We start from the raw sequence: 18,692 nt of genomic DNA, 5'->3' as shown, positions 1-18,692 counted from the left end.
CGCACCATGTGACAAGTAAACCGCATGCAGCGAGTGGCGCTTGGCGATCCCTCGACTGGAGTGCCTGATTATTATTTCTTATAATCATAATAATTATTATTATACATTTAAGTAAGAAGCCCCTTTCAACACTCTCAAGGACACTTTAGTCACATGATATTTTTTTCCGCTAGTGAGCAGCAGCAGCCACATGCGCCGGCGTTCACTCAACCCTGAAGTAACATAAAGTAAAAAAAAAAAAAACATTTGAAACATGCATCTCAAAATTGAGTTGACATCGAAAACTGAAATTGACTATTCACTGAACTTCACTTTTATCAACACTTTAACCTTTTCCTCACAGTTGACCAAGAAGTAATCTTTTTTTGTAGATTTGTCACCATTTAAGCTATTTTTTAATTGAAAATCACCATTTTTGGAATAATTGGGGCTTCATTTGGTCAATTACTGTTTTTTTACTTTATGCAACTTCCGGGTTGAGTGAACGCTGGAGCGTGTGGCTGCCGCTGCTCACCCGCAGAAAAAATATCCTGTGACTGTAAAGCAGGGGTGTCCAAAGTTGGTCCTCGAGGGCCGCTGTCCTGCCTGTTTTCCTGATTCAAATCATCAGGACGGCGGCCCTCGAGGACCAACTTTGGACACCCCTGCTGTAAAGTATCCTTGAGAGTTTTGAAATGCGCTTAGAAATGAAATGTATTATTATTATTATTATTATTATTATTGTATTGTATTGTATTGTAGTATTTCATCTGTGCTGTATGTCATGCATATTAGCATATTTGACAATAAAGCTGACTTTGACTTTGACTTTGATTGTATTATTATTTAGTAGTAGTAGTAATATTAATAATAATAATAATAATAATAATAATAAACTGTTCCTTATTGACCTCTAGATCGCAGCACTTCACATCCAGAGGTAATAGCGCTGCTGCCCAGTGGATTCATTCTACACACTTGTCAGACATTATTGATTTGATGATGGAGGTTGCGGTCCGGAAAAAAAATAACCATGGGCTGCATTTGGCCGCGGGGCCGGACTTTGGACATATTTGATCTAATAATAATCTAATAATAATTTAGACAAGAATCTCCTTGGATCATGATGTTTGCAGAAGACATCGGAACTAATTATATATAAAAATACTAGAAATATATATATATATATATATATATATATATATATATATATATATATATATATATCGAGTGGTTAGCACATGGCTTACAGTAGAGGTCGCCGGTTCGCGTACAGTAAAGTCTCGTTGTGTCGATATTGCATATCTCGATAGTCCCGCGTGGGTTTTCGATACGGGTCCTCCGGTATCCTCACGCACTCCAAAAACATGCATGCAGGCAGATTGACCACTCCAAATTGTCCCTAGGTGTAGTGTGAGAGTGACTGTTGTACGTCTTTGTGAATATGCGATTGGCTGGCAACCAGTTCAGGTAAACAGTACAGTTATATATTTATACTATATACATATACTAGTTATATATATATATTAAAGTCTCATTATATCGATATCGGTTATATTGATAATACTGCTTATTACGATACTGTTTTCATTTCCCGTGCAAATTTCTAGTCTTTTTATGTATAATTAGTTCCTTTTAGTACGATACCCGGTTATTACGATAATCCGGTTATTACGGTGCTCCTTTTCATCTCCCGCCGGCCATTTTGCTGTTTATATCGATACATCGGTCGCGCCATTGGTCGACTTGGTCACGTGTCTTGGTTACGTGGCACGCCATCGGTCGTGCCATTGGTCGACTTGGTCACGTGTCTTGGTTACGTGACCAGCTCCCGCGAGCAGACGCCATTTTCATTTACAGACGGCAGCTGGTGTGTATCAGACGGCAGCTCGTGTGTCTTCAACAATGGCGAAACGAAAGAATTGTGATCTCGGAACGAAGCCCAGGGCAATCGTGGCTGTTGAGGACTATCGAATAAGCAAATCCTTCATCACGAAAGAGTTTGACGTGCGGCATCAACGTAAGTTATGTAAACGTTGCAGTTTTGGTTTTTCATCCATGTACAGTATTTAATTGTGTTGCATCCAGATATCGTTATTGCTTGCAACAATCACTGTTTTTCATATGATTGTACATGCTGGCGTTCGTGGCTTCGTGTGAATAGAACTTGAGGATTTAGCATTGGTTGGTTGCATTTTTGAAAGGAAATAGTCATTAAAAAAAGTGTAAAGACGTTTTTATTTTATGCACAATTTTATTATTTATTTATTTTTATTTATTTTTCACTTCACTACTGTACAAAAAACATGTTAGATACGTAATCCATGAACCCAATGATAAAATTACATGCCATAACAAATATCCCCATTTACGTATTCCCCCCCCCCCCCTCTTCAATGCAGTTCTGCGCAGGATCGGATATATCGATAGTCCGGTTATATCGACATTTTTTCTGACTCCTGAGAATATCGATATAACGAGACTTTACTGTATATATATATATATATATATATATATATATATATATATATATATATATACAGTAAAGTCTCGTTATATCGATATTCTCTGGATATGTTAACAATCTGTTATGACCTGTCATATTGTGTTGCACATTATGTGTTTTGTGTATGCTGTGGCTGGTATCTTGTTAATTACTAATAATTTAATTAAAAAAATGAGAAAGAAAAGCATACATTAACGGTTAATACTTTTTTCCCCCACATTTTCAGCTGGGAGTGTGCTCCGAGATAATTTCAACGGAAGAAATGTGCCTTGGCTTGAAAAAGTTTGAAAAACACTGTGATAGAGAAACAAGTATAGAATGCCTACCTTGACTTGAAATTGACTTCATTAGTGCCAGCCATACCCTTTTACATGACGGTCTGCCTCTCTAACCACGATCTGTTACCTTTATTTTTCCAATGTAAACGACAACTCGTGATATGCATATTGACATATTCTCAAAACACTAGCTCAGCACGAACAAACCTTCGTGTGTGGTTACCCCTTTTAATATGAAACTTTGTTTGGGTACAAAGCATTGTGGGTAACCCGTTGCGAGAACCGTCAGTTGAAGGCAACCAACGACAAACATCAGAGCCCAAAGACTTTCGCAAATGCATCTTCTGACCAGATTGTGTTTGATAGTTGACAATTTGGGTCGATGATGCGGGAAAAGGAGCCTTAAGGGATAAGTAAAAGTTATGACCATTTTTAGAACTTTGACCGACCGTTGTAAGGAAAGAGAAAGGACTGGGACTACGCCCCACTTGGGATATATGATTTGCATAGCAACATTGTGGTGCACAGTGGTGCTTCCTTGGGCCTTGACCACAACTTGTGCCCTGAATATTCAGTAAAACCTCATGCAAGAATTCCTCCTTCTTCAGCCTCTGATTGCACCGCATAACTCAGCCTTGACTTGGGGGAACAGAAACCGGTGATTGGGCCCCACTGAAACCCACTACAACACGCCCCTCCATCATTCCTCAAACCTAATGTACTTAATTTTGGTTGCTCCACATATCTACATTGATTAACATTTGTAATGCGGTACTTGTCTGTGTTTGTTGTTCAAAACCAAATCAGAAATACAAAACATCCTGCGTCGAGTCGCCTTAACGACACGCTGGTATCAAGTGCAGCACAGTGAGCACAGACTTGTGACAACAAGTGAGCACAGACTTGCTTGCTTTATAATTGAGACCCTGCTTCGACTGAAGTTTTTGTGAAATACTTGAAAAGATTGCGCTGGTTTTCTCATTACAGTACAATCAAACCACACAAAAAATATACTACACACATGTGTATTCTATTCTATGACCTCGGTTTAAATTCGGTTACCACTTAGTAACCACTCCGAACATACACCATCCCTCAATGCTCCATGAAAAAACAGCGAACGTTCATCAATGTCATAGAACGTATGAATGACTTCATTATTCTACAACAGTTTCACGCTCAGGAAGGATTATCACTTTAGAAACACATTTCTCAAGAACTATAGAAATGATCCCTGAAAGTATAGTCTTAACGCAACATCGGGCGACGACGCCAAGTCATCTGTGCTAGTACTATTTTCACCCAGAGGATAACCTTGGGGGACCTTTTGCCCAAATTCGGTACATCACAATTGATAGATACAAACGGAAAGTCGGTATCCGTTCGCTTTGGATAAAATATTTTAAATGTATGTTACATTGTGAGTCAATGTGCTTCATCAAAGCTTTCTGTGCCGATCCTCGAATAAAAAATGTCTGACGTGTAGGACACGCCTCACTGTACTATGATTGGCCATACAGTGAGAGAACGTGTTCGATTTACTTAACCAATCATAGGATAGCAACAATGGGATGCCTTTCAAACTTGTAAGCGTTCTAAACATGGTGTAACTGGAATAATAATAATAATAATACATTTTATTTCAAGCGCCTTTAAAAACACCCAAGGACACTTTACAATAAAAACAATAAAACAAAGCACATAACAATAAAACCATAAGTAAAATGATACATAATAAAATAGATAGAACTATACATTGAAAGTAATTTTAAACAAGTGGATTTTGAGGTGAGCCTTGAAAATAGGGAGGGAGTCAATATTACGGATGTTGGGTGGAAGAGAATTCCAGAGCTTGGGAGCAAAGCGGCTGAAAGCTCTGCATCCCATCATGGTGATCCGGGCAGAGGGCACATATCCTCTTTGTTACACGAAGCAGTTCCAGATGAAAAAGGAGAGGATCAGTGTCTCTTCACCAGTGGATCAGGGACATCATGGTGGAATGTGCACCTCAACTACAAGCCAAATGTTGAAAGCCAACACGCAGCTGTAGCATCCATTGACGAAAAGAGATTGTCTCATCTCCTGTCCCACATAAATACTCCTGCAAGTGTGCTCTTGATGGTACTGATGAAACTAAGACTTGTAATAATAATAATAATAATACATTTAATTTACAAGCGCCTTTCTAAACACCTAAACACCCAAGGACACTTTACAACATCGGTGGGCAAACAAGGGCGCGTGGGCCACATGCGGCCCATTTGTCTTTTTCATCCGGGCCGCCAAATATTGGCACAGAATTGCTCAAATCATATACAGTATCATAATTGTGACAACATTCATTTGACCTTTTCCTGTAATACCTGATAATTCCACAAGGGGGAGCATCGATGAGGTTTCTTCAGCCGTCATCTGTACTTCTTGAAGGTGTCGGACGTTTCGCCTCCTATCCAAGAGGCTTCGTCAGCGAACTAAAGTCTGACTGGTCGTATCGGCCCTATTGATATATCCCTAATGTCCAGACATGGCGGCGCCGGGCACAGCTATGATAGGTCTACTAGCCTACTCTCAGGTTGGGGGGAGCAGAGGACCACTCCCTGTGGCCCCATTGATTGTTCCTACATTCCTGACTAACGACTGGCCTATTTGCCCAACTCCCACCGATATCACCTCATCAGCATTGCGAATATTGCCTAACCTGTGTTGCTTAAGCAGGCTAATGTATGAACGATCCAAATTGAACCTCACCCCACCAGACCGGTTTAATGAAGGATTTAGTTGTTTTATGAGAATCGCTTTTTTCACCCCCCTTTCAAACCATCTGTTCTTTCGCTCAGATTTTAACCTCATTGTCGTCAAATGAGTGGTTGCTAGCTCTTAGGTGCAAATGTATTGCCGATTGAGGACCACTAGTATTATCCCTGTGATGTTGATAAAGTCTTTTTTTGAGAATTTGTTGAGTCTCCCCAATGTACTGCTCTTTACAATTTTCATTCTTACAATGTATTGAATAAACTACATTACTTTATTTTTCATTTGGTAGCCTATCTTTTGGATGCACTAATTTTTGCCTTAACATGTTTATCGGTTTGAAATAAGTAGGAATTTTGTGTTGCCAAAGGACTCTGTAATTTTTCAGAAACTCCTACAATGTAAGGTACTGCTACTCCTCTCCTTTTTGTATCTTGAGAATTTTTGGTTTGTGTGTCCCGATGATCCTAGGATCTAAGTTGTCTGAGGCTTTCTGCCCCTGCTGGGGCTTTCTACCCCTGGCAGGGGCAGAAAGCCCCATGGCAAACAGGTCCTTGGTGAAGGACCAGACAAAGTACGACTCAAAAGACCCCATATGAAGAGAACCATAAATGGATTTGGTTTTTCCCTTGCCCGGACGCGGGTCACCAAGGCCCCTCTCTGGAGCCAGGCCTGGAGATGGGGTTCGTTGGTGAGCGCCTGGTGGCCGGGCATACACCCATGGGGCCCGGTCGGGCTCAGCACGAAGAGGAAACATGGGTCCCTCTTCCCAAGGGAGTGGCCAGAGGGGTCGGTGCATTGTGAGCAAGGCGGCAGCCAAAGGCGGAGACCCTGGCGGTCCCGATCCTCGGCTGCAGAAGCTGCCTCTTGGGACGTGGAACATCACCTCTCTTGCAGGGAACGAGCCCGAACTAGAGTACGAGGTCGAAAAGTTCCGACTAGACATAGTTGGGTTTGCCTCCACACACAGCCTGGGTTCTGCTACCAGCCCTCTCGAGAGGGGTTGGACTGTCTTCCACTCTGGAGTTGCCCACGGTGAGAGGCGTAGAGCAGGTGTCGACATACTTATTGCCCCCCGACTCGCCGCCTGTACGTTGGGATTCACCCCGGTAGACGAAAGGGTTGCTTCCCTCCGCCTTCGGGTCGGGGGATGGGTTCTGACTGTTTTTGTGCATATGCACCAAACAGCAGCTCAGTGAACCCGTCCTTTTTGGAGACCTGAGAGGGTGTGCTTGAGAGCACTCCCGCTGGGGACTCCCTTGTTCTGCTGGGAGATTTTAATGCTCATGTGGGCAATGACAGTGAGACCTGGAGGGGAGTGATTGGGAGGAACGCCCCCCCCCCCCCCCCCCCCGTTCAGAACCCAAGTGGTGTTTTGTTATTGGACTTCTGTGCTCGACACAGATTGTCTATAACAAACACTATTCAAATATAAGGGGGACCGCCGTATATGTGCACGTGGAACCAGGACACCCTTGGTTGCAGTTCGATGATTGGCTTTGTGGTTGTATCATCGGATTTGCAGCCTCATCTTTTGGACACTCGAGTGAAGAGAGGGGCTGAGCTGTCAACTGATCACCACCTGGAGGTGAGTAGGCTCCGTTGGTGGGGGAAGATGCTAGTCCGACCTGGCAGACCCAAACGTGTCGTGAGGGTTTGTTGGGAATCCCCTGTCAGAAGAAGTTTCAACTCCCACCTCCGGCAGAACTTTTCACATGTCCCGGGGGAGGTGGGGGACATTGAGTCCGAATGGACCATGTTCCGTACCTCCCTTGCGGCCAATCGGAGTTGTGGCCGTAAGGTGGTTGGTGATTAGTGCTGTTGCTAAATAAATCATCCTGTACGGACCTCTGTCTCTGTCGCGTTGCTGGCTGGCTGTAGCGGTGGCAGCCATATATAAAAAAAAAAAGGTCTGGCGGTCGTGGTCGTAAGTACAGGTGGTTGTAACTCGAGCCGGTCGTAAATCTGAAGTTACAGTCGTTTTTTTTTCACCTATTTCTACAGGGTCTTTTTTTCGGGTGGAATTTTTTTTTATAATAGAAAATTTAACACATTTCACAACACAGACAAGGGTTCTGTACACTCAACGATGGTTCAGGGGGGAAACTGAGTGAAAAAATAAATAATACCCATAACTAAAAGTAAAAAAAAAACAATTTTAATGTTCCCAAGGGGAAAACAAAGAATGTACATTACAATCAGCCTGATAAAGCATGCTCGGATGAGTTTCTCACCAGTATCGGTTCTTGAGTGTCTTTTTCAGAGTCCCTTCACAGAAAATCTTTTGCCATAAGCAGAGAAGGAAAAGGGTTTCTCATCAGTGTGGATTCTTGTGTGGTTAATTACAGTAAATGGCCCTTCTGAGAGAATTGTTTCCCACAAACGGCAGGCAAAATATTTCTCAGCAGTGCGGATGATTGTGTGTCTAATTAAAATGCCCTTCTTCGAGAATCCTTTGCAACAAACTGGGCAGGCAAAAGCTTTCTCACGTGCACTTAAGTGATGCTTCCTTAAAAATCTTTGACCGCATTCTTAACAGGAAAAGGTTTCTCACCACTGTGGATTCTTGTGTGGCGAATTAAATTGGCCTTCTTAGAGAATCCTTTGCCACAAACTGAACAGGAAAAAGGTTTCTCACCACTGTGGGTTCTGCTGTGGCGAATTAAATGGCCCTTCTGAGAGAATCCTTTGCCACACGCGGAGCAGGAAAAAGGTTTCTCACCAGTGTGGATTCTTGAGTGTTTACTTAAGGTTCCCTTCTGAGAGAATCCTTTACCACAAACTGAACAGGAAAAAGGTTTCTCACCACTGTGGATTCTTGTGTGGCGAATTAAATTGGCCTTCTTAGAGAATCCTTTGCCACAAAATGAACAGGAAAAAGGTTTCTCACCATTGTGGGTTCTTGTGTGGCTAATTAAATGGCCCTTCTCAGAGAATGCTTTGCCACAAGCTGAACAAGAATAAGGTTTCTCATCAGTGTGGATTATTGTGTGTTTACTTAAGTTTCCCTTCTCAGAGAATCCTTTGCCACACACTGAACAGGAAAAAGGTTTCTCACCAGTGTGGATTCTTGTGTGTTTACTTAAACTTCCCTTCTCAGAGAATCCTTGGCCACACACAGAACAGGAAAAAGGTTTCTCACCAGTGTGGATTCTTGTGTGGCTAATTAAAGAGTGCTTCTGAGTGAATCCTTTGCCACAAACTGCACAAAAAAAATGTTTCTCACCACTGTGGGTTTCTGTGTGGTGAATTAATTTGGCCTTCTGAGAGAGTCCTTTGTCACAAACCGAGCAGGCAATATGTTTCTCACCAGTGTGGGTTCTGCAATGCTTTTTCAAATGACTCTGATCAGTTAACGTTTTGCCACACAGAGAAGATTTGCAGGATTTGTTGTCAGCGTGACATGTCAGATCACCGTCAGATTCTTCATCTTGACCATCATCATTTGATGATCTGTTGTCATCATTTTTGGTGCAAGGGTGCTCGGGCTCCTCTCTTTTAATGTCGCAGGCTTCCTCTTCTTCCTTCTTCAGCCGCGCAGGACAAGCATCTTCGCTGATTTCTGCATGACACAAAAAGACAGACACACATGCAATTATGATGAAAGTTACTCAGAGATAAATGAGTTCAGATTACCACTCAAAATGTGACATGAACAGCATCACATCTGTGGTGGATTTCAAAAGACTTTGACGTCGGCGAAGAAAAAGTGCTGCTTTTCCCAGAAATGATACTTTTTCCGTGCAAACACAATCTCTTTCTATTTGTCTCAGCACGCACACTTCCTTCCCCCAGCCACACACACTCACATACACAGTTTGTAGCACCCGCGTGCGTTCTTAGCCGAAGGGCTTCATACCCGTATGCGTCTAGTTTGCAAGAACTTTTTGAATTAGAACATTTTACCGAACATGAAGCACATAAAGCTTTTTTTCGACCTCGTACGTCTGGAACTGTTCAAACAAGCCTTTGGTGAACATGCAAAAGTTTGTTTTTTTGCGTCTGTGAGTTCCCATGCGTCTTGGGTGAATTTCTTGGTGCACATGGTGTAACCAAAGGGATTCTGAAAGGCGCTTGGAAATTAAACGTATTATTCTTACTGCTTGCGTTCACTTGTGCTTCATCAGGTTGATCTTGCGGGAGAATGTCTGCCCCTCATGTGTGCATCTCTGCTACTCCTCGCGACACACAGACACACACACACACACACACACACACACACACGCACGCACGCACGCACGCACACACGCACACGCACACGCACACGCACACACACACACAAACAAACGGGGGGAGAGAGAGAGAGAAAGCAGCGAATGCTCCAATTGGTCTCTCGTCAGACATCGCTAGTCGAAGAAGCAAATACGAGTTGTTCATATCATGACAAGAGCCACTTCGTGTCAGAATCGGTTGGGTCAGAAACAAAAGTCCTGATGTTGCACAAGCTGGAAATTAAATGTATTATTCTTATTCTCTTGTTGAGTGTGATTGATGGTATGAGTGGCAAAGTCATGTTTAGGTTGTTCGCACAGTGATGTTGCCTGCGGAGAGACGGGAATTTTTGTAGGTTTTGAAAATATAGTCCAGCCTATCATGTGTACTATCCTGAGACAAGAAAATATCCTGTGACTGTAAAGTGTCATTGAGAGTTTTGAAAGGCGCTTATAAATGAAATGCATTGGATTGGCCTTCATTAGTCTCGCAGTTGAGAATTATGACGTTTATCACAAAAAACAGCACAGATAATCAGACTTAAACCGGTTGTGACGACATTCAGAGTTACAGAAAAACACCTCGAAAGGTAATCAAGCAGAGTCAGGGACAGCTTGAGGAAAGCAAATAGCCGAGTGCTGAAGAAACAGTAGAGACAGATCTGACTCAGACGGCCAGTGTTCAGACAGAACAGGAAAGGAGGTGTCCTATAAGACAAAGAAAGACTCCAGAATATTTAAAGGAGTACAAATGTAAAATTGAGTGTGATGATGACAAAAACGAAAATATTGAGTATTTCTACAGGGTGACTTATGGCATACCGAAAACATTTAAAGAGGCTATGGAGTCTGAAAAGTGAAAAATGTGGGCTACTGCAATGAAAGAGGAGATGAAATCTTTGACAGAAAATGAGACTTTCACTCTGACTTCACTACTAAAGGGCAAACAAGTAGTGGGAGGTCGCTGGGTGTATACAGTGAAAGAGAACCCAGATGGATCTGAGACTTGTAAAGCCAGATATGTCGCAAAAGGATATGGTCAAGTGGAAGAAATTGACTATGAAGAGACACCTAGATCAAACATGGAAGCTGATGTTCTTACCAAAGTAGTGACAAAAGGTAAGCTTGAAAGGTTCAGGGGATTTTTGTTTGGAGAGTAATGTAAACACTTGTGACAAAAGCTAAGCTTGAAAGGTTCAGGGGATATTTGTTTGGAGAGTAATGTGAACACTTTGAAGTTTACAGAATATTGCCAATATGTAAAATGTTTTATTTTTCCAACGAGATACTTCACATTTTGATATTTGTTTTCTTTACTACTACAGAGTTTCAAACATGTCTTTGAGTGGGAGTATTGAGTGTGTTTGATGGTATGAGTGGCAAAGTCATGTTGAGGTTGTTCGCACAGTGATGTTGCCTGCGGACGTGTTATCCTGTGAGACCAGAATGTTGTAATGCTTTTTATGAGCATGCGCAGAATAAACGGCCCGTGAGTGAGTTCGCAGACCAAAGACAGACACGGCTGTGCGTCATTATTCCCCCGTGAATATTAGCCATCATTAAAGTAAACAGCTACTTTGGTGACTGTAATAACGCTAAGACTGCTGCAGGAATGTCCATCTCTACTGCACTGTAAACCCGAAGAGTACTACTGACTCAAACTCATTAGGGTCAGTCAACTCAAAAGCCGATTTTTTGTTTCAAAAACTTAAACGTTTTGAGTTTTCTGAATAGTCATGCGTTTTTAATTTGCAGTAAATCAATATTTTTGAGTTCATAGCTGTCATATACTCATATATTTTGAGTAAACGGCACAACGCTGCGTGATGACGTCACTGCAGGCATAGTCTCACCGGGCGCGGTCTCACCGGCCGCATTTTTACTTCTCGACGGCTGAAGCTTGCAGAGACCCACGAATTCAGGTGAGAAGACAAACAACATTATTTAATATTACAAGGACCCAGTGTATCAATGCTGTAGTCGGTGCACAGAAAAGGAATATTTTGTTGTGTTTTTGACGACAGCAAAGTTGGAAAGTCAGTTTGTGGAACTTGCCGCCTTTCACAAGTTAGCAAAGATGCTAGTTCATGGTCGTGCTTGCGACTGAGGCCTTTCTCAAGCGCTCTTCTGTGGCTATATATGTTGGAATTTTTCTTAAACGTCTTTTGTCGGTTGAAAGACACAGAAGTGTTATTTAGAGAATAGTACTGCGCAGGTTTAGTTGGGCGGTGGCGAAATAATATCTGTTGCAGGTTATGTTTGTGTCCGCGAAGGTCAGAGAGTAATTTTCAAATGGGTGTAAAATTAAGGTTTATGTAAACTTCAAAAGTCATAAGGGTCACACGAAATCCTCCACACTGAGGCTGCAACGCCCAGCAGCTTAGTGCCTTGAGTTAACATTGTTTGCAAACGACAGCACCGCGCGCGTGTCATTGTCCAGCATAAGCTCTCTAGACACATTCACGTGCAGCGGTAGTGCTGCAGTTTGAAGAATGCACTAAGTAAATATAATGATAGCCAAATATAATGTACAGTGGATTGGAATATGTACAATGGATGCAGTTTTAAATGGTTATGCATGTGTAAATGAAACAAACTTTTTTTAAATGTATTTTTGGCATATTAAGGATACCGAGAGAGCTGCTGGAGGCCAAGTCATCAAACTGAAAACGCCTGACTGGTTTGATTGCATCATTTAATCTGGTACATTAGATTTATTAAACTTAAAAAGTTAACATGGATAAGATTCATTGTCATGTTTTTTTCTCTTCAACCTTCCAGCCCCCGGGTGCAAATTGAGCAACACCACCATTATCTAAGGTATGTTTACATTTTTATTTATGCTATATTTTTAATTACCTGATGAATATCATACTACATGTAGGTATTTTTAGTTGAACAGAATTTTACCTTTTTAACATATTTTGGAGTATTTTACACCATTAGTTGATACTTCATTGATTGTTCTTTCTTTCAAACAATCTCAAGTCTCACATTCTCCTCTGCTCTTACCAGCAACTGATGTTCATTAATCATTACTTATAAAACAAAACAGACATTCGGCCCAAGAATACTTAAGTGCCTACCTGGGTACCTAATGTGAAAAAAAATCTCGAAATCACATTTGGCTGAGTTTTTTGAGTCTAGATAAAGAGAACAAATCATGACTCATAAAAGCCTGTTAATTTAACCAACTAACTTAACTAAGTTGCAAGTGTTGTGTAAAGACTCATCTTTATTTCTGCATGTAGTTCCAGTGCATAACCCCAAATCCAGCTTCTTGACTCATCTCTATAACGTTTTACTTTATTCTGTACGTGTACGTTTGTGTGTATTTTGCAGTGGGAAGAGGATCCAGACATTGAAAACCCTCCTGTCGCACTTCTCTCCGTGACAACTGACAACCTCACTAGTGCCATCTTGTTTAACCCCGACAGCAATTCTGTTGTGATAGAAGATGGCATTATTGTGAGATGTCTCCCCAGGTTGGCTGATGCACACCTCCTCTTGTTTGGTTTAATGCCGCAAGAGTGGCTGCCTTTCCAGCAGCTCATGTATTTTGTTTTTCTACTTTCATCACTTTGCTGCTGTGAAATGTAAATTTCTCCACTGTGAGATTAATAAAGGCATATCCAATCCAATGTATGCATTGCATTTAGATTATCCAAATAAATTAATCCACACATTCACCTTAATTCAGAAAATACTGCTGTGTCTTGATGATAACAGACCACTCAAACCACACCTGCTAAGTTTGAAAAATGCTTTGTTCCGCAATATTGAAGGCACCAGTGCCTCCAATATTACGGAACAAAGCAAAACTGGATAAGTAATTTCAGTTTTACTGCTTTGTAATTTCTATTAATAATTTCATGTGTAAACTTGGATTCCACCAAAATGTCTTTTTTCATTTCATGAATACTTTGTTTATTTTTACCTTGATTTGCACCATATAACGAGTACATTCAAATGTATTCTCTTGTATTTATTCAAGTATATGTTTATCAGAGAATTAATTTTTTTAACAGAACAGCAGAGAATTTGTTGTTTTTTCTGTTCTGTTTTGTTGTTGTGTTTATTTCAGATCTTCTGCTCAGGGGTTTATTTGTTGTTTTGGTACGTGGACATGCTGTGCATTTTGGTACTGTTATCATTAATGTTTTATCAAAGGTAGACCTTAATAAAAAATGTGAACTAAAACAGACGTGAGGTGTGTTTTTGTTTTTAGACATAGAAGGCAAATGTAAGTACAGTATACATAAATATATGTTTTCATGTAACATTATAAATTTGAGTTGGTTAAGCTCAAATATGAAACCTAATTTTAACTTTAAAATTAAGATAATAAGAAAACATTAGAGCAAACTGAAAGTACATCTTTTAAGTTCAGGCGAACTCATAACATTTATGTCCGAACAAACTCATAACATTTAAGTTCAGTCAAACTCATAACATTTAAGTTCAGTCAAACTCATAACATATAAGTTCAGGCAAACTCATAAAATGTATTTCCACTACTCAAAAATTTTGAGTAAACTGTACTCAAACATTTTGAGTTAACTGTAGTCAAAAATTTTGACGTAATCAGTTGCCACAAAAATTTTGAGTACTTTCAACTTGTTGGGTTTTACAGTGTGTGGGCGTTCACTTGTGCTTCATCAGGTTGGTCTTGTGGGAGAATCTCTGCCTCGTGTGTGTGCATCTCTGTCTATGCTACTCCTCACCACACAAACACACACGCAAAAAGGGATAGAGAGAAAGAGTGACAGAGAGCGACAGAGAGAGAGAGAGAGAGAGAGAGACGGAGCGAGAGAAAGTGACAGACACACATCCGTGACCGGGGTAGATACAGCGATACTGTTTCCATTTCCCGGCAAATTTCTCGTCTTTTATGATATAATTAGTTCCGGTTAGTACGATACCCGCTTATGACAATAATCTGGTTACTACGATGCCCTTTTCATCTCCCATCTGCCAATTTGGTCTATTTATATTGATACAAAAGCAGCTTTAAGCTGAATATTCAATATCAATATCAGGATTTCAATACCACCATTAGCGAAATATGTAAATGCCGTAGTTTGATTTTCGGCTCACACTGTTGGTCATGTGACCAGCTTTCGTGCCGTGTGCAAACATGACGGGTACCGATAAGTTAAAACTTACTGTTATCGGGAAATCGATGAGAAGGTTTCTTCAGCCGTCATCTGTACTTTTTTGAAGGTGTCGGACGTTTCGCCTCCTATCCAAGACGCTTTGTCAGCGAACTAAAGTCTTACTGGTCGTATCGGCCCTATTTATATATCCCTAATGTCCAGACATGGCGGCGCCGGACACAGCTATGATAGGTCCCTACTCTCTGTGGCCCCACTGATTGTTCCTACATTCCTGACTAACGACTGGCCTGTTTGGCCCCCTCCCTCCGGTATCACCTCATCAGCATTACGAATGTTGTCTAACCTGTTTTGCCTCAGCAGGCTATTGTATGAACGATCCAAATTGAACCTCACCCCACCAGACCGGTTTAATGAAGGATTTTGTTGTTTTATGAGAATCGCTTCTTCAGATGTTATCGGGAAAGCAAATAAACCAAGGTGCTTCAGTGGCGTGAAGAGTTTGCCGGTCACCGACAAAGAATAGGAATAAGTAATGTAAACATTGCAGTTTTGGTTTTCCATAAATCTATTTAATTATGTTGTATTCAGATATCTTTTTATCGCTTGCAATAATCACTGTTTTTCATAATAACATGCTGGCGTTTGTGGTTTCTCTCGTGTGTGTATAGAACAGGGGTCGGGAACCTTTTTGACTAAGAGAGCCATAAAAGTAAAATATTTAGAAATGTTTTTCAGTAAGAGCCACACGTACGTGCGCGCGCACACACACACACACGCGGCCACTTTTCAACAAAATATCAGAATGTATTATTTAAAATAACTTTGTGATAGTACTCACCGTTAACATGAATGGTTTTCCGTTCCTCGTGTTTGGTAAAAATCCAGGCAAACGATCGGAATGAAATTCAACTTGCCGGTCCAGAGGCGAAGTTACTGCTAGCCAGCCTGCACACGGCTCATAAGCTTCCACACTTGCTATCTGCAATCTACTTCTCGCAGAAGTATGTTGATGCTAACGTTAACATGGGGCTTGTGAAAATGTCACTTGACATTCGACTGTTTCATCGATGGTATTGTTTCATTGCAAATTAGAATCAGAACATTTTCTCTCCTCTAATGCTCCGGTGCATTCACGCTGAAGTGCACTCGTTGGGCTCATTTAAAGGGGCGTTTACCTGTTTCAACATTACGGCCACTATCATCCAATCAAAACGGAGCTTTCGGCCATTCTCGGTCAGTGTCATCCGATCAAAATTGCACTTTCCGCCAACTGCAGCCCCAACTGGAAATGAACGGCGAAAAAAACGACAATATGTATTTAGTTTTATCGGCGAGCCATATGCAATCATCAAACCATATATGGCTCGCGAGCCATAGGTTCCCGACCTCTGGTATAGAACAATGTCGAGTGCATTATTGAATATTTACTCAGAGTCGCTATTGCAAGAGTGTGTTATGAAAATAATCAATGATGTTTTTTTTATGTAATGTATAAGTTTATTTTTCACTTCACTACAGTACAAAAGCATGCTAGATACGCAATCCATGAACTCAAGGAGAAAACTACATGTCATTGCAAAGATTCCCCATTTATTGCCCACTTTTGATGCAGTTCCGCGCAGGATCGGATATATCGATAGTCCGGTTATATCGATATTTTTTCCGACTCCCGAGAATATCAATATAACGAGACGTTACTGTTTATCAAATATTTTTATTTATATGGCGGGATTTATAGGTGCACAGAGAGCATCCACTAACTTTCACGTTCCCTGTGATTACTCTGGTCTGATGATCAGCTGTCACTAATTGTCATTTCATATTAATAATGTACTAGTAAAAATATCATAATTGAATAATAACAGCATAATGTAATTACATTTGCCCACCTCTCTACCCAAACCCCCACCCCCTCTCCTCACTGCTGCATGTGTAATTCTCCCCTCCCTCCTCTACAACGGATATCGACCAATCACATGCGGACTTAATCGAAGACCGGGGGCGGGGAATAGAGAACAAAAAAAGTCGGCTACCATTTCCGGCCCCTTTTTAGGAAATGGTTCTATTCGTTCACTTCAGAGATCCGATCTAAAAGCCGGTTCGTTCGCGAACGACACATCACTCCTTCATATCATTCACCACTTTGCTGCTGTGAAATATAAATTTCTCCACTGCGAGACTAATAAAGGCAAATCCATCCATTACAAGACCCACTTCGTGTCAGAATTGGTTTGGTCAGAAACAAAAGTCCTGATGTCGCACAACTTTCGAGACTTTCGATTCTATAAATATGTGATATGTGTGACAGCCTTGTGCCTTTGTACTTGTGATTTCCTACAGACATTTTATGTTACTTACCTAACGCGTGTGTACAAAAAAACAATACACGAAGCCTGTTCAAAAAGCCTTGAAAACAAGCGAGACGAGCAGGAAGAGCCAACCTTGTCCGTGAAGACCAATTCTTGGCTGCATCCTCCAAATGGCGTCCTGAAGTTGACGTTGTCCCTTGTGGTCCTCTTTTTCTTCACAAAGGTCCATCTCGTCTTCTGGTGTCCTTCTTGTGTCCATTGTTCACACGACAGTTCCAAAATGTTTAGCTTACGATTTCTGCGGATCTATACGTTGAGCACGAAGTCCTCTTTGTTAGCGGCTAGCAAACTCGGCTAAACTAAACGAGGCATAGAAAGTCCAACGTACACCGAGACGACTTTAATCGGACATCAGCTTCAACGAATTGTGTTCTAACCGAGCAAAATTGTGGTGGGCGCTCCGATCGGGCGTTTTGAGCATGTCGCCGACAAATTCGGGAGAATTTGGTCAACGGGTGTCGACCGCGTTTTGGGCCACAAAGTCCGAGCTCGCGTCAAGTCAGCAATTGTGAATATTCTGCATCCCGGAAATGTGTCCACATTGATCGCCGTTCACCACGTTAGAAATAAAAGCATTCTAAGCCGTCAGCGCTTTGGATTTAAAATAATGTTTACAAATAATTCAGACAACGACGCGTTCACCCGGACAGAATGATTAGCACGAAGAAGAGATAGAAAAAAAGTCAACATAAACACTTGACAATTGACAATTTTACATTAGTAAATAAAACCAAACTCCCCCTGCAACCAGACCAGGTCAAAGGCACACAACACGACCCCAGGTACCGAACAAGGGGACTGTCGTTCTGATCCGATGTTAGATTAAAAAAACTCATCCAAATCAATCAAATAAAAATTGGAATTTTGAATCGGATATTGGATGTTAAGATGCATGTTGCAGCGCACACCGTCGAATCAACAGCGGTCGAAGTATATCAAATCTTCTCCTTTCGGCTTTTCCCTTCAAGGGATGGCAACAGCAAATCCGTGTCCTCCATTTTAAGAGGTTTGATCCGCCTAATCAATTGGGAGCAAGACACGTCATCTCTCTCTGGTGGACACGCCGTGCTATTGCACCTCGTGAAATCAACAGCAGTTAATCGATGAGAAGGTTTCTTCAGCCGTCATCTTCAGCAGTTAAGTGACGTCATTTGAATATGCTCAACAATGGATTGAGATGAATATGTCAAAATCTAATGGCTTGGATAGAAATCATTCAACGACGACGTGTGTTTCCTTCGAGTGGATACGCCGCGCCATAGCACCCTGTCGAAAAAACTAGGCCCATGGCATGTGATCTGATTACTTTTACGAATGGCACATTAACCGAAAATTACTGAAAAACTATTCATTGAGACAATGGGCACCCTGTCCAATCAATGGGGCCACGGCACGTCATCGCCCTCTGGTGCACTGCCTTTGGAATTTTCTCAGAATTTTTCAGGAAGAATGTGGACGACTAGCCTGATTGCCCTATTTGC

At 41.4% G+C, this 18,692-nt stretch overlaps 1 protein-coding gene, 1 long non-coding RNA gene and 1 other non-coding gene across 6 annotated transcripts; 1 reads left to right on the top strand and 2 right to left on the bottom strand.

Moving 5' to 3' along the window:
* Positions 1-1,852: 1,852 nt before the first annotated feature.
* Positions 1,853-13,327, top strand: LOC148899764 (uncharacterized). 3 transcript variants are annotated; one of them, XR_016114819.1, is made up of 4 exons: positions 1,853-1,999; positions 12,353-12,428; positions 12,507-12,545; positions 13,068-13,327. It is a non-coding gene; the product is annotated as an uncharacterized LOC148899764 (long non-coding RNA). The 3 variants fall into 3 exon arrangements; XR_016114820.1 differs by having other exon boundaries at positions 11,567-12,428; XR_016114818.1 differs by lacking the exon at positions 1,853-1,999 and having other exon boundaries at positions 9,677-12,428.
* On the bottom strand, positions 3,840-4,013 carry LOC148899765 (small nucleolar RNA U3). Its single transcript, XR_016114889.1, has one exon. It is a non-coding gene; the product is annotated as a small nucleolar RNA U3 (small nucleolar RNA).
* LOC148899763 (uncharacterized) lies at positions 7,657-17,870 on the bottom strand. Of its 2 annotated transcripts, none has more exons than XM_088995297.1 (2): positions 17,284-17,870; positions 7,657-9,076 (listed from the first exon to the last, which is right to left on the bottom strand). In XM_088995297.1, exons 1-2 carry the CDS (start codon positions 17,408-17,410, stop codon positions 8,025-8,027), a joined length of 1,179 nt encoding a protein of 392 aa, XP_088851423.1. In that variant the 5' UTR covers positions 17,411-17,870; the 3' UTR covers positions 7,657-8,024. The 2 variants fall into 2 exon arrangements, 1 of the variants encoding a protein (XP_088851423.1); XR_016114810.1 differs by lacking the exon at positions 17,284-17,870 and adding an exon at positions 14,892-15,613 and having other exon boundaries at positions 8,937-9,076.
* Between the last annotated feature and the right edge of the window lie 822 nt (positions 17,871-18,692).

The sequence above is a fragment of the Hippocampus bargibanti genome, linkage group LG04 (assembly GCF_051943395.1).
Source record: "Hippocampus bargibanti isolate YZ-2025 linkage group LG04, ASM5194339v1, whole genome shotgun sequence".
In the NCBI taxonomy this organism is placed as follows: Eukaryota; Metazoa; Chordata; class Actinopteri; order Syngnathiformes; family Syngnathidae; genus Hippocampus; species Hippocampus bargibanti.
This window is presented reverse-complemented; position numbering and strand designations above follow the sequence as displayed.